We start from the raw sequence: 15,551 nt of genomic DNA, 5'->3' as shown, positions 1-15,551 counted from the left end.
CTTGCAACAGCTGGTTAATTTTTCCTCTCTGCAGCAGTCATGTCAGGGTTGACATATACATTGTTCCATCAAATCTAAGTTGGGGTGACTGAGGCAAGATTTTCCATTTATTTACCTCATTGTCTAAGCATACACGTGGAGGTCTAATCTTATTTGTCAAGTAAAGTGATTGAAGAAAATTGTGTGTCTATACACCCAGGAATTTATACAAGTCTATGAAGATGGATATATCGGCATTCATACTTGGAGTAGGGCTCTCTGGCAGGTTATAGATTATTAAATTACATTTTTGACTCACGATCTGCGAGTTCGTTGGAGTGAGGATTCTGAGGATGGGAGAGAGGCAGGGGGAGAACATATGTTTAGCTGTTTAAGATATTCCAATACAATGGTAACTTTGCCTTCTAATTGCGTTATTTGCTCAAATAAACTTTGGACTTTGCAAGTTAAGTCTGGATAGGATTGAGTTTCATTGGTTTCTTGATCATAGTGTGTGCTGGCTTCATCTGGAGTGCCAGGAAGTAGATCTATATAACGCGGATGGCTGCAAGTTGTTTGACATGACTGTAATAATGATTTAATCCGCAGTAGTAGCTAGATTGTTTCTTCTACTAAAAATGTGCAACCTAATATAAAACTATGCATGAACTAAAATAAGTGTCTGAATATGTAAAGGATTATGTTTTTTACTGTTATTCACTTACAGTCTTTTAAGAAATAATGACCATACTAATAAAAAATTTGGGCCCTTAAGACGGGCCTGACTGAATGTTCAGCTGCAAGGCTATCAAAAAAAATTGACTACTAAACTGTAGGAAGACACCGTCTGCTTTACATAACAAATGAATGTCCTAGATGATGGCACTCAACAAAATTTAATGTCGACATCCCTAATGGTACTCAGTACTGAAAGTACTTTCATGGATGTTAACAATTAACTGAGTATGTTTCTCCATTTTGTTGGCTCAACTGCACACATGAGGAAGCATGCATGATGTTCCATGTACAGGACATTCTAAGGGCCTACATCATCACAGTCATCAGGTGATGATCTTTCTATGATTGCTGCATCACATCACAGTCAATCTTGGCCTCTTGCTGGTCCACACTTCAGGAATGAATGATGAGTATATTTGTAAATTATACATAGAGCACTGAGAGAGGTACCTCCCTGCACTGACTGTAGCTGGGTGTGATTTCTGATTGTGAAACTTGACTGCCCACAGCTGACAAAGCATGCAGTAAAAATGGCAGAGATATTCCTGGTGAAGTGTTTGAAACCATCAAAAGGAGACATATTTTTGCATTCAGTAACAATGCCCTCAAACTATATAGACTTTATACTTCAGCAAATGTAAGAAAACACACATCCACTGAACTTGTGCCAACAGCATCTATGGGTCCAAGCTGCATATTAAGATGCCACATCAGTTTCAAGCATTGAAGCATTTGTCTTTGAAAGAACTGGCAATGTATATGCTAGTCCCTGCTTCCTGGGTTTGTGATCTCAGACCCAAAGGTCTGTCAGATGTAAATGTACTTTCAGTGATGCACTTGTTATCACGCACTGCAGTCTGTGCTTTGTATAACAAATATGAGGTGAAGGGAAATTTAAGTACGACAGAAACTCTACTACAGGATGTGTGACCTATTTTAAAACTACAATCTACAGCAAGCCTAAATATATCTATAGTCATAAAGGTTACCATTTTCACTGTGTAAATTTAAGTAGTTGTAAAATTGGACTCGAGCAATCATTAACCACTAAAAGTGGTAGGGCCATGACCTCTGTATTCCCACTACCGTACATTCTAAATGTCGACCAGTTTGGAGATATAATTTAATTCATACATGTAACTATAAATGTGTGGCTATTTTCACATTTTTGCAGTAGAGTGAGGTTTCGACACAGTTCCCATGTTGTTAGTCCAGATTACTCCAAAAGAGTTGAGATACGTTCTCCTAAATAAAGTATATACAAAACTTGGTCAGGTCCTCTACTAAATATGTTATGGTACAGTATGTTTATGCATTAAAAAATTTCAGCATATATACAACACTATATAATACATAAGCAGACAAATTTTTGCGTGTGCACTTAAGTCTCAGGCAACTTGAGCACACCAACACCACCTCCAAGACGTCGGTAGTTCATACTGCCAGCAACCCTCCATTGGTTTGTGGACTGGTCGAACCATTCAACACTTTTAAGATAGTTGGAGCCATCAAATCCACCGACGGCATACAAGTGTCCATTAACAACAGCAAGTCCTACTCCACTGCGACGATAGTTCATGGCCACTACAGAGGTCCACTGGTTAGTAGCATAGTCATATTTCTCAACACTGTTTAGTTCTGTGTTCTCATCCCTTCCACCGATGGCATACAACATGTTATCAAGTACTGCTGTACCCAAGTGTTTACGTCTAGTCTTCATTGGTTCAACTGATACCCAACGATTAGTTTTGGGGTCATATCTAACAAAAATAATAACTAGATTACAAATGGCAATAATACATATAGTTATACAGTATCATGTTATTCCATCACAATATACAATTTTGACAAGGGAAATTACTCTAATAGAACAACTAAGATACACTTGGGATTATTTTCAAAGAGCAAAGAGAAGTGCCTGTTTTGAAACATCTGAAAATAAAAATCCTTCAAAAATGAAGCACTATTGTGCAAAACCCTCGGGGAAATTGAATAAACATATGGATGTACTATCTCCAGATCCATACTCTGCAATGCCAGGTGACAACATGTGGATCAGCTTTGCTGCTTTTTGTATTTTCTATAGCAGGGCCAGGATTTAGCACACACACTAGGTATAAAATGCAATTACCAATGTCATCAGGTAACTCTTGTGTAATGAAGCATGTGGACAGCTGTATACAGTGCTTACTTTGAGATACTGACTGTTAGTGTTGAAATCAAACACAAGATACTGACACAATTGCAAACATTCTGAACAATTTTAACAAGCGTAGAAAAAATAATAAAATAACAACTAATAAAACTTCCCAAACTATATATAATATACATCTTTTCAAAAATGCAAATTGTAAATGTCAGAAAGCCTCTTACTTTCCATACCAAATTATTCATGTTTCAGGGACTATTTGCCCTCTAGCAGTGACATGGCAGGTCAAAAACAAATAAAAATGTAAATCATTTTAGCTGCAGATAATTGTTTTATTAGAGTATTTATGACAGTCACCGCTATCTTAATCTTGACAGGTATAGGGGCTAAAGTCAGACCATTGCCTAACATAAAATAAAGCAAATGAGCTCCATTTCCCTCCATATTGCTAATACACCTATTGCTGCTTGCACAATGTTTTTATTACGTGATTTAAAGTTTGCCAAAATACTGACCTGCTGCATCTGTGAAACATATACTGTAAAATTTGTCATGGCCTTAGAGCATCATTCGCTTGGTAGCACTAGGAGCTCATAAATGCCTCAAGGCTATGCCTTCGGTACTTATAAGCTCCTGGTAGCACACAAGATGACATCACTGTATATGCTAATAGCTAGCTCACCTCTCAACACTGTTCAGAGGTGTGGTCCCATCGGACCCACCCACCACATACAACTGGTTGTTCAACACAGACACTGCCACGCCTAGTCTTCTCGTGTTCATACTGGATACATTACTCCACCGATTTGTCTTAGGTTCATACCTAGCAATATTTAATGGACAATAAAAACACACAAAAAAAACAGAGTGAAAGTGGAATATTGTGTGATTGAAAATGCTGCCTATCTTTTAAAGTTAAGTAGCATATAATTTTCTAATTTTACACCAGAGTGGGTACACAATGTGCCTGTGGCTTATACTTGTGCACACATATTTGTACAATGAAGCCTGGTCACATATATGTAGACCAAATTTCCTACTCTACCATGAGGTGTGTGGGGTAACTTTGTAGGTTATGTAAGTCTAGACCAAATGTAACAAAAGTTATGTTGCTAAGCAATTGACATGAAATTTACCACCTGTTAAATTTCACTACCTGCAAGCCCTGTAGTGCTTTAGGAAGTATGGAACGCCTTCAATCTGACTGACCATGGAAGACATTACTACATGTTTTAAAACCTGCTATGCATTCAAAGTAACATAATCACTTTATATTAAAAAATTTGTGGCTAACAGAAGAAACTTGATACAAAGAAAACAGTCTACATAAACATTAATGGAGCAGACAGTATTGACCATCAATACATCATGTCTATCACACAATAAAGCATTCCTCTATGTTATTATTGTTATTGAATAACAATCAATATACATCACTTATTAGCCACTCTAAGTGTTAACCATAACACCTTCACTATTTATTTCACTATTTATTTCAATAAAGTCAAAACCTGAATTTTGATTTTGACAAAACATCAGCAGAAAACCTGTTGGTGTAACTTATTACTGTTTGACCACACATGGTAGAGCTTGTAGCTATATTAAATTCAAGGTATTCATAATGTTGGTTACTGTCTGCTAAAGTGTTACAAATTAATGACCAATTAATTATGGTATACCCAACCCATCCTGCTACCCCCATACTTGTTACTCAAATGTCTACTCAAGTACACATACATACACACATACGCACGAACATACACTACACACCTTTCCACAATATTCAGACAGGACACACCATCCTGCCCTCCCACAGCATAGATGTAGTTGTCCAGAGCAGCCACGCCCACACTAGTACGGCAAGTATTGGTCGGTGCTACATTGGAGCTCCACTGGTTAGTTTTAGCATCATAACGTTCAATACTATTGAGGTAACTGGTCCCATCATGACCACCAACTGCATAAAGGAAGTCACCCAACACACATACTCCTACCCCACATCTTCTCTTCATCATTGTGGCCACAACCTTCCACTCATCTGACCGAGGGTTGTACCGTTCCACCATGCTGATGGCATTACCACTACACCAGCCTCCAACTGCAAACAGAGATTCGTCACATTTTGTTGGGTTTCTGGGTCGTGTGCGAGCACTCTGTTTAGAGGCACGCTGGTCTGGGAGCAATAAATAGTCTTTAGCTTCATCAACTAAATCTCGGCACTTGCTGTTGTTCTTTATCAAAGGTTCAGAACTCACTTTAGTCACAAGATATTGTGGATCCATTAATGGTAGCCTCACATGGGTCAGGATTATGTCAAAACAAGTAGAACGTTCATCTGGACGATGTTTCACCCAATTAATCACTGACTCAAACACTTGCTCCTCTCCTTTTACATTTAATTCATCACTTGTTAAAAGCTTGGCCAGTTCTTCTGTGCTTAGTTCAAGGAACTCATCACCTTCAAGAACTTCTAGGTAGTGTTGTAAAGCATATGAGTCTGCAGCTTCTTTCAACTCAACACAATTATGAGCTTCAGCAAATGCTTGCACCCCGAGGCAATTGTTCCAGTCGAGTTGTCGCTTCAAGAACTCACTACAAGCAGCCTTTATTCCATTCATCTGAAGCAAGCATGCCACTGGTAACAAACTCTGGACATTTTCTTCATCCACTTGCATAGAAGATGTGTAGCAGAAATCTACTAGTGTTTGCATGGCGGCAGGGGACACGTCGTGTATTTGCACAACGCGTTGATGAGACTCTTCCATTTGGCCGGTAAACATGGCAAAAAAATACGGGCTACTGGCAGCCAATACTACGCGGTGCGCTGGCATTTCGTGTCCATCTACTGCAATAATGACATCGCAGAGCTTCTGTTCTTTGCGTAAAGAGTTCATGCACTTTAGCAATTCCATCGGATGGCACTCGTCCTCGTGGTAATGCCTACAAAGAGAAAAAGACATCAATGCTGTTGCTAAATTAAGACAATGTAACTTACATCTCGTCAGGAATTTTTGGGAAGACCCTGTGTTAAATACTTCTAATTAATGCGCGCAATGTAAACAAACACTCTAATTAACGCCGCTTAAATACGACGTTCGACCTTAGCAACAGCGATGTCTTTGCAAAGCAAATCTAGTAAAGATCTTTCCGTATTTTCTCTCATCTGTGACAAGGACAAAGAAGGTTTGTCAGCATTATTAGAAGGAGAGGCGAACTTGCAAGTGAAGGATTCGTGCGGCAGAACACCGCTCACGTTAGCTGCCCTTCTGGGCCAAGATGACGTCATCACACTGTTACTCAATAACGGGATAGATGTTAATACTAGAAATTCATCAGGTTAATATAATGCTGGTGTATTCTTTTGGGTAACATGTGGAGAGATGTTGGGGTTTCATGTTATACATAACATGTCCCAACAGGTTATACGGCATTACATGTGGCTGCTGCATGGGGCCAGTTGGCAGCAGTCAAGTCACTAGTGTCTGGAGGAGCAGACCATTCAGTGAAGAACCAACACAATGAAACACCCAGGGATATAGCAGATCGGTATGGGAAAGAAGAGTGTGTGGTGTACCTGGATCAGTCAGGTAAGATCACCCATTGTATTTGGTTAATGGTTCTCGTGTCAATTTAGAGGCCAGGACTAGACTGTTGTCAGCTATAACACAAGCCAAAACTACTCTGACAGACACAGAGAAAATAAGTGGAAAATGGAATAAGGATGATAAGGTTTGTAATAACACACAAGAGGTTATGTTAAATAGAAAATATTACTATGTGTATTAATACATTTCAGATGAAAGTCAACTCTTTGTGTAATGAGAAGACAGACTGGATAGAAAAAAACTTTGAAGGTAGCACATTAAAAGATATCGAGAAACAATATGAAAATTTTCAAGAGAGGATTGAACCTTACTATTCAAAGTTAACATAATCATATAGTAACCTCTTATTTCACACAACTGTATATAATATACTACCATAACATGGTGCTGTCTAATAAGAAGTTAACTCTACTGCTCTTCTTCGTAGCCAGTTGGTAAGGCATTGTGGAACTTGTTATGGAAGAGTGAACGGACTCCGTCTTTCCAAGGATATGGCTGAAACAAAAACAGCAAATGTCAAAAAGATTTACTTTTCAAGTTTCATAACAGATTTTTACTTACTACATTATAAACACACCTTGTTTCTAAGTCGTAGGTGACTGTATGGCACAAAAGGTGGTCGGCCATGATGTTCAATGTGTTCTTTGTGTGCATTTTCCAACTTGATGGCATTTACTGCACAAATGGTGATCATGGGAAGGGCAACGAACATGGAGATTTTTGCCCACATGGAGATCCCAGCTACAATATAGAATACATCAAGTATGAATGGAAGTTTAGTATCCACTCTGCTTATGACAAGCATGTAATTCAGAAACTGGCACATTGTAACATCACAATAACTTAGCAATGATAGTATACAAAAGTAATAGTAAGGAGCTGACTGGAACAACTAGTTTGAGCTATAACACAAATGAGTACGTTATTATTTAAGCCCTCAAAAGAAAGTGCACGTGGTCCCAAGAAAGCCAAAATTTGCTCCTATACAATTCTAATGCACCTATATCAATGTCACACCCCACCTATACCAGTGGTGGGGATTTCCAAAAGCTAAATGACAAAATCGCTACTCCTGAGGACAACTTTTGAGTCTACTAATTCATATCATTTACCCCGGGATTCACTAACAGTATGACTATTCAGTTGAAAAGGCCCCCTACCCTGGAGACACAAATCTCCACCTGCTGCCCGACCTGGGGTGGGTGGGGTGTGATGATAAGTACATAGTAACATACACTTTGGTTTGGAGTATTTTCTTTAATAATGAAAAATGACCTCCCGCCCACATGGAAATCCGAACTTTTGTATCAAGTTTGCCTGGCCTAATACGAGTAACCCTGAAGACCTAAAAATATCAATAGGTGGGTCCAGTACAACTGATTTAACGCACTAAACGTGCTAATGTTAAGACAACGAAGAAGTAATGTCTGACATGCTTGTTCTGAAGTACATGTAAATGCGACACTTTCAAACCACCCATACGAGCATGTACACTCCTCTCACTTATTGAGACAGTAAGGTAAGTAAGGGGGTTTCCAGACAGCTGGGTATTCCGGACACTTAGTTTTTAATCTGCTACTGAAGGATGGAATAGAAACCAATCAGGCTATGGTTTAAGTACCTAAGTACTCTACTTGTGTACTATAAAATACTAAAGTTTTGTTTCGATAGCTTTAAGGATTGCCGAGATACATCACAATTCGCTTGCGCGTGTAGAATATTTTTGTGTAAAAAACTTTTACTACGCATGTTAACAGGAGATTGAGGGCACCGTTCATAATTCTAAGCGACCATAGGCAGCACAAATGATCAGTCACACTATTCAGTGAACGGATATATGATTTAGAGATAGTACAACTGGAATCCAAGCCCATTACCTGCGACGTGTTAACTGGCACGCACAATCAACACAACCAGCAGCCCAGAGAAGCCCCAAGCAAGGATCCGCGGGGCTACACTACTTAACTATGCTGTTTCGGTGTTAAGGCAAGGACTGATACAGATTTCCAAGCAGTAGATCAAATGTCGCATCTTCGAAAGTGCTGCAAGACAGACGCACGGTCCGAGCAAGGCTGGCAGCAGTTCTGCTTCTTAAAAATCGCTGTCACCAACAAAGTAACCACACAAACAGAATGCTATCAGTCTCTGCTGGGCCTTGACACTGAATAGAGTGCAGCATTTCCCATAACAATGGCAGGTACGTCTTTTTTTAGTGGTGTCCGGAAACCCCAGCCACATAAAATTTTGACAATTTCTCAAACTACAAATTTAAACTGCTCTTTCTCCTAGTACCCTATACTTCACCACCCACAATTTATACCACCGATAGCCTAGCTCATTAGCTACAATTCGGCACTAAGCATTTTAAAATCCGTTTTTCTTTCGAGGAGGAATGAACAAATTTCTAATGCGTGTGCAAACTTTGTCCGGAAATGCCCGCCCCTACCTTATTAACACTGAACATTCTCAATTACTACACTTACCATCCGCAGCCTCTTCTTTTACTTTTACATGTTCGACGTAGGAAGAGAACCTTCTCACAGCTTGTCTTAAAGTCGCCATTTTTAAACTTGCGCACGTGATCTGGGTCAGAGTTCACATTCTAATATTTTGCTGCATTTGTTGGTTGCTCACGAGATCAGAGGAGGCTTTTTCTACTGCTGCTCACAATGGCCCTACTGAGATGGTCTATGTCGCGTCTTTCTGCCCCAGTCTACACGAGGGTGTTTTCAGCGAGATATTCCTCAGATAAGCGTGAAATTGCTTCGGTAAAAGACCAAGGAACTGGTCTAGAAAGAAAAGAAGTTGACGCGATTTATGAACAGATTGAAGTGAGCTTTAATGCTGTACAACGTGTGTTGTTTGTGACTCGGACACGAATTACCTCCATTTCGCCTAATGCAGGATCCTTTTAACATGAAAATTCCAGAGGGACCTGGAGGTACAAGGGGCAAACCAACGTTGGTACCTTCCATGTTTGAAGAAAGGATAGTTGGATGCATTTGTGAGTTGTTTGTATTTGTATTGAGTTAGCTACATATACCAAGCAATGTCTACCTACAAGTAATACCCAAGCTTATGGAAATTTGCTCTTATCATCAATTACTGGTTTTATGCTCTCCCTAAGATAATAAATATCATTGGATCTTGGCTGGGATGTACAAATGCATTTCACTACTATTGTTACCACTATGCCTGAACCATTGGGACTGATTGAGGCAATGTTCGTCCTATAGCAGGACATAACTATGTACTCATGTATCTTCACACTTTGTCTTTTTTAAACCTCCAAAACTCTGTTATAACCATTGAAAAGGTATACAGGCTAGTACAAAACATGGAGAAGCACTTCCAAGTACTCTTTTTTTTTTTTTTTTTAATTGTTCAGCTACAGTATCCATAACGTTGCAGATACCACTAGTGTGAAATTACCATTCCTGGGAAATGGTCTGCTCCATGAGACTGTGTTGTGCTTTTTAGCTACCTACAGTATGTAGACTGCTTGTCTCTTCAAAAGTTATGTTATGATCTTGGATAAAATTTCACTATTTTGTCTAGTCTTTTCACTACAAGTGATAGTGTTAAGCGCATGCAAAATAATTGACCACCAGTACCCGTTATTGACCATCACTACAAACGCCAAAAATAAATTGACTAGTTACAATGTTTGCGGAAACTCTGCCACTACCCCACATACCGCATGCAACACAGTTGGTTGTATAGTGTTTTGACAAAAAGCATCACGATCGGGTATGCACAACAGAAGTGATGTACATTTTTTACTCTGTAAATTTATCTAAAATTCGTGTTGTCCCTTGCTGTCCACTACGTACAGTCCCTTCTACACAATCTTCATGTACCCATCTGCCACATCTACAGTAGATCCACTGTGCTCCAACGCCTTCTAGCACATGATATTCATAGACACACAACTTGTACGTAACCTCTAGACTGTGCAACATTTTCTCCACTTAAGGCTCAATGGAGATCAGTCATGATCTCTTTCAGGCTAATCCTGACAAAGTTTAATTTTATTAGTCTTTTTGCGAAGGCTGTCACTCTCACTAGCATCATATTCTGGTGCCATTTATCCCCCTAATTTTTCTGCTATTTGTGTTGCTTCTTCCACCACAGGAATAGTCGAAGTCTAAACTGAATGTAGCCCCTGATAGTGATTCTATTTAGGACTGGGACGAATATTGAAATTTACCTTCAAACATTCGTTAATAAAATGTTCGAACATTTGAAGCTTCGGTGTTAGCTTTCAGGTTACAGGTTTTCTTGTATTTATCTTAAGTCTTATCTTTCTAATTCTATTTAGTAAATTTATAAGCTTTGGAAAGTGCATAGCAGCAGTACTGAATGACACGATTGATCAATTGCAAATGGGCATGTCCGCTATACTGCAATCGTGCATAGGTAAACACCACCTAAAGCTAAAAGGACGTTTTCCATGCATTATCTATCACTTTATAGGCTACAACTGTGGTAGCAAGCTAAATTCCGATGGTTTAAAAGTGGGCATGGCACACAGAAGATCAATCAATCGATCACACACTAAGGTGGCACGCTAAGATGAGACTCAGTCATCCGGAGGTAAATGGTCCTATCCCTTCAGAACAAGACAGCTGATTCTTTCCCATCCAATCAGCCCTGTTCCGACTGAACACATTGATCATTTGACAACTGATGAACCAGTCTCTTCACATGATGAGCAGTCATCACCAATTCCTACACCTGAATTGCAATATCCAGTTGCTTCCACAACTGCCATCAAAAAAAAAAACAACTTTGAGCAGCAGTTGCTGCTTCTGAATTGTGATCACGCTGTTATCTCGATATTAACTGTGAGAAAAATCAGAGTATGACAACACAAGACATTATCACATCAACACCTATGAATTCCACCCCACCCTTAAAAGATTTTCTCGTTTGTGCAGCGCAACTAATCCAATTACCCCCAGTACTCCTGCTCCACCGAAAAGGTCAGTTCCAAAGTAAGGCTACATGCAGGCCATGTTTGAAGAACAAGAAAAGGCAAAGAAAGATCCACTTTAGAAAAAAAAAGAAGGAAGGCTGAACAGATGCAAAGAAGCAGCAATGGGAAGAATTGAGAAGAGAAAGCAAGATGGGGGAAAGGTCAGAGAAAGGCAAGGAAGCAACAAGAAAGGTCAAAGCTGTTATTAACAAGAGCTGGGTGTAGTAAGAAGGCTGCAAACAACTAGGGTGAAAAATGCACCTGCCACTGTAGCTATAAGTACAATCGCAACTTCCACTGGAACCATCACATCCAACACTGCTGGAGGTAAGTCCAATGATGTGTCCCAATGAAGCCATTGGAACCAGTGAGGCACATGAATCTGTTGAGTGTGGTGGATGAGTTAATAATGGTGAAGTTATTGACCTACACTTTTGTGAGTGGTGTGTAGGGACAAACATTAAAAATAACATGTTGTTTCTTCTAGCAAATCGAACTTTGGGGTGCTGTGCCCTTCTAGGAGTAATAACAGTGGGCGTTCACATTCTGCGTACTTCAGGAAATGCCCGATTCAAACAAGTCAGTAGCTACTTCCATAAGTCATACCACCAATCTACCACTTGTCCACTTGTGGAAACAACTTTTGCTTAAAAAATTACACTTGTTGGAATCACTTGTCCAGTTATCCAACAATTGTTATTTGTCCTTTTCTGCCAAACAGACTTTGGTTGCCTTAGGATTCAAAGGGTCCCCACTTTTGTCTAGATTATATATTTGCAGAGGGGATTTCATTATGCCATTATCCTCATCACGTCCTGAAAGTTATCACTAATGGTTTCTTGTTTACAGCATCCATCCAGACGTGTGCAGTGTTATCTCCTCCTCTTAATGACAAGTCACCTTGTCTGTCCCTGAACGATTGCCAGTGAATAAAGGTACACACATGTAATAATTAGGTATTTTCGTGGCTGAAACAGATGTACCATTATATACAATGCCCACTGCAAACAGGTAATTAACAAGCACAACAATGTGGCCAGTACCAAGACAGTGAGTCCCAAGTTGTCATGCCAGTAGATGTGCTTGTGAACAACAATATTGTTCGTATTGTATGCTTCGTCCTTGCTAGCTGAATTATTTTCCACCTTCATGGTTGCTAATAATGTATCGGTGCATACACTACTACAATAGTGTGTATCTCCTGTATGTTGGGTGTGCATATAGTATGTACTCACTGTGCCACTGATGCACCGGCAGTAACTGCTCTAGTTACAACAGGGTCTGTCGCTAATTGCTATTGTGCCATATAGGCTTTTAGAGTTGTGGTTTTCAGTTACCAGTTAAACTCCCTTGCCTGTGTATGTGTATCATTATACACACTGCTGATGGCACTGTGTGTACATGTCCTATTAGTAGTTGTCATGTTGGTGTAGCTGTATGTCACTCATTTCTACAACCAAGTACTAAGAATAATAGAATTACATCATAGATAATGTTTGCAAAAAACTACAAGGTCTATGTATGAACATGCACTGGAATATGACAAGGGAATAAGTGTTTTCGTGGAGGATTGAAATGGTACAACGATTCTATTTAATACCAATCAAAACAGTTGATGTGCAGGCATGTCTTTACATCACATAGTGTAGTGCTGAGAGAGATGACAGTCTATTGCTCATGGAAGCAGACTTAGAACAGGTTAGTGTCAGCCAATTAGATGGATTCAGAGCCAGTTGTTTTTACAGGTGACTTTACCGCTTATGTTTTGACAGATTATGATGTTGTTGGAGAGAGGAATTCATTATGTCATTATCCTGCATCATGTCGCAATCACTAATAGTTTTTTTCATTTACAGCATCCATCCGGATGCCTGCACTCTTCTAATGTCAAGTTGTCGTCTGAACCAACCATGAGTTGTCCTCTCCATCTTGCAAATGCGCTTAGATTGGTGTGTGCTCTAATAGAACAGTCAGTTGCCCTAATATAGCAGTCAGTTTCAAAACCTTGATTCTCATCATACTAGGAAATGCATGATAGAAGTGGTAGCACTTTAAAATTGTACTTGATGCATCTTTTACAGATCCGGTTATAAGTGAAAGGATCGGCTAATAATTCCTTTTCACTCCACACGTCAAAATTTGAATTGTAAACTAGTTATTGTGTATAGTGTACTAGTTGTGTGTTACAAAAGTTATCATCCATGTTGCAGGTGAGAGGAACCATCATGGCCACCAGTGGTTCTTGTTGAAGATGGGACCAGCTCAACGTTGTCTGTGTGGACACTACTTCCAACTGGTAGAGGGGTCCAGTACTCATGTCTATGAGGAGTCGGCTCACTAAAACTATAGTCCTTCATATTGACCAGTTATTATATACTTAGTATTGTTTGAAGTTTACATATTAATTTGCCAGTATTGTAAAAGTACAGTGAAATGCTAGTAACACATGAGACACCTTGGTGACCAGCCTCATTTCAGTAATGAGGTAGCACCAGTTGTCTGTAAAGAGTTCTTTGAACTCCTTGCTTCTGTTGAAGTACACTTTAGCTATATTTGGGACCAACTTGACATGCATGGTTACTATAATGAGGTGGTCTTATCAAGAAGGCATTGAAAGGATTTGATGTGTTCCTGGTCTTATTAATGAGGTCATGAAGGACCTACTTCACTATAATGAGGTGGCCTTATTACAGTAGACCCTTGGTTATTCGAACCCCAATGTGTCTCAGGCAATGATAAAAGTGTTCAGATAAATGGGTAACCGAAGCCCATACATTTATATATACAGAGCACTCTAATAGAATATACATATGTGCTCAAAATACTCTAATAGAACAGTCATTTCGAATAACTGAGGGTCTAGGTTATAATGGGTATGGTAATACCTTGACTAGGCTAAGGTAATAGCTACTTTGATAGCATGTGATGAATAGTTATCAGCTGGAATCCAAACACACATTGTGACAAAGTTTGAGATGATGTGATACAACGTTAGGCAACTATCTCCACAGTTTCAGTACCCCATCTTGAGAGCTGCTAGCTATCGTGATGGGTCACTAGTTCCTGATGACTACTGTTCTCCATATCACCTCTATGCCTTTTGTTTTAAGAAAGTCGAATTTGAAGTATGAGTCCTGCGGTCTGGAAATTGGTGGTATCATCTGTCTAGTGGTGGTCTTCATGTTCCAAGTAGACACCTCATTGTTGCCACTAATAGCACTGATCACTGACGCATGATGGAATGGGTTAGCACTGAGTGCATGTACCCTGTGTACATGACCTGTACAGGAATGGTACACATACTCACACATTCGCAGACACTACCTTATAACATGTGAGTGTGTGTACACACGCACAGACGGACACACTGATTTCACCATGTCCAGTATGCTGCCATTGCCTGATAGGTAGCTGGAACCTCATGTCCCAAATGAGGTTAAGTGCTATATTGCCAGTTATGATGAGGGATTGTCATTGCTGTAACCAAACCTGTATATAGCTACAACGCACACAAGTGATAAGCTATAAAAATGACCACGCATTTTGGTTAAAAGATAGCTTCATTTGTTTGCTAATTTTAGGGAGGACAGTACAGCTGTGATTGTAGGAACCTACAAAGTATATTATACAATTTTGTTTGTCAAAGTTTGTGGCTATATAGTAGGGCTGGGCGGTTTCTCGGTATTATAGTAATACCGCGGTATTGCAATGAAACGATATCTGTATCGCGTAGATTTCGGTGAAACGATAATATCACGATATCGATATTATTACGATTTTTAGTGTTTGTGACAGCTTATTAAGCCCTTAAGGTTGTTATAATGCACCTCAAATAATCACGTGATACTACTGCAAACAAGGACCTAGTACTAGCTAGTCAATTTTTTTTACAAAGATCGAGATACTCTAATAGAACAGTCAGCTAGGATCGAGATACCCTAATAAAGCAGTCAGCTACTCTAATATAGCAGTCATCTTTAATAACCGCGATAAATAGTAATATCGTGATATATTTCTGCACGATATATCGTGAAGCGAAACTCCAATACCGCCCAGCCCTACTATATAGGAGTCAAGACAGCTGTGCACAGGCCTCTTACCA

General features: G+C 39.5%; 4 protein-coding genes across 4 annotated transcripts; 2 read left to right on the top strand and 2 right to left on the bottom strand.

The window, feature by feature from the left end:
• Positions 1-2,005: 2,005 nt before the first annotated feature.
• LOC136265641 (kelch-like protein 20) lies at positions 2,006-6,074 on the bottom strand. Its single transcript, XM_066060541.1, has 4 exons — positions 5,862-6,074; positions 4,637-5,806; positions 3,549-3,689; positions 2,006-2,477 (listed from the first exon to the last, which is right to left on the bottom strand). Coding segments are annotated over exons 1-4 (1,692 nt in total). The 5' UTR covers positions 5,864-6,074; the 3' UTR covers positions 2,006-2,098.
• Positions 5,929-6,856, top strand: LOC136265642 (ankyrin repeat domain-containing protein 45-like). Its single transcript, XM_066060542.1, has 4 exons — positions 5,929-6,202; positions 6,286-6,453; positions 6,501-6,595; positions 6,663-6,856. Exons 1-4 carry the CDS (start codon positions 5,980-5,982, stop codon positions 6,798-6,800), a joined length of 624 nt encoding a protein of 207 aa, XP_065916614.1. The 5' UTR covers positions 5,929-5,979; the 3' UTR covers positions 6,801-6,856.
• On the bottom strand, positions 6,758-9,111 carry LOC136265644 (cytochrome c oxidase subunit 6A2, mitochondrial-like). The gene is made up of 3 exons (XM_066060544.1): positions 8,955-9,111; positions 7,049-7,212; positions 6,758-6,966 (listed from the first exon to the last, which is right to left on the bottom strand). The coding sequence occupies exons 1-3, from the start codon at positions 9,031-9,033 to the stop codon at positions 6,880-6,882; spliced, it is 330 nt and encodes a 109-aa protein (XP_065916616.1). The 5' UTR covers positions 9,034-9,111; the 3' UTR covers positions 6,758-6,879.
• On the top strand, positions 9,076-13,872 carry LOC136265643 (cytochrome c oxidase subunit 5B, mitochondrial-like). Its single transcript, XM_066060543.1, has 3 exons — positions 9,076-9,302; positions 9,376-9,475; positions 13,660-13,872. The coding sequence occupies exons 1-3, from the start codon at positions 9,141-9,143 to the stop codon at positions 13,788-13,790; spliced, it is 393 nt and encodes a 130-aa protein (XP_065916615.1). The 5' UTR covers positions 9,076-9,140; the 3' UTR covers positions 13,791-13,872.
• Positions 13,873-15,551: the final 1,679 nt, after the last annotated feature.

Source organism: Dysidea avara, chromosome 9 (assembly GCF_963678975.1).
Source record: "Dysidea avara chromosome 9, odDysAvar1.4, whole genome shotgun sequence".
Taxonomy (NCBI): domain Eukaryota; kingdom Metazoa; phylum Porifera; class Demospongiae; order Dictyoceratida; family Dysideidae; genus Dysidea; species Dysidea avara.
Note: the sequence above shows the minus strand (reverse complement) of the source record. Positions and strands in the feature narration are given on the sequence as shown.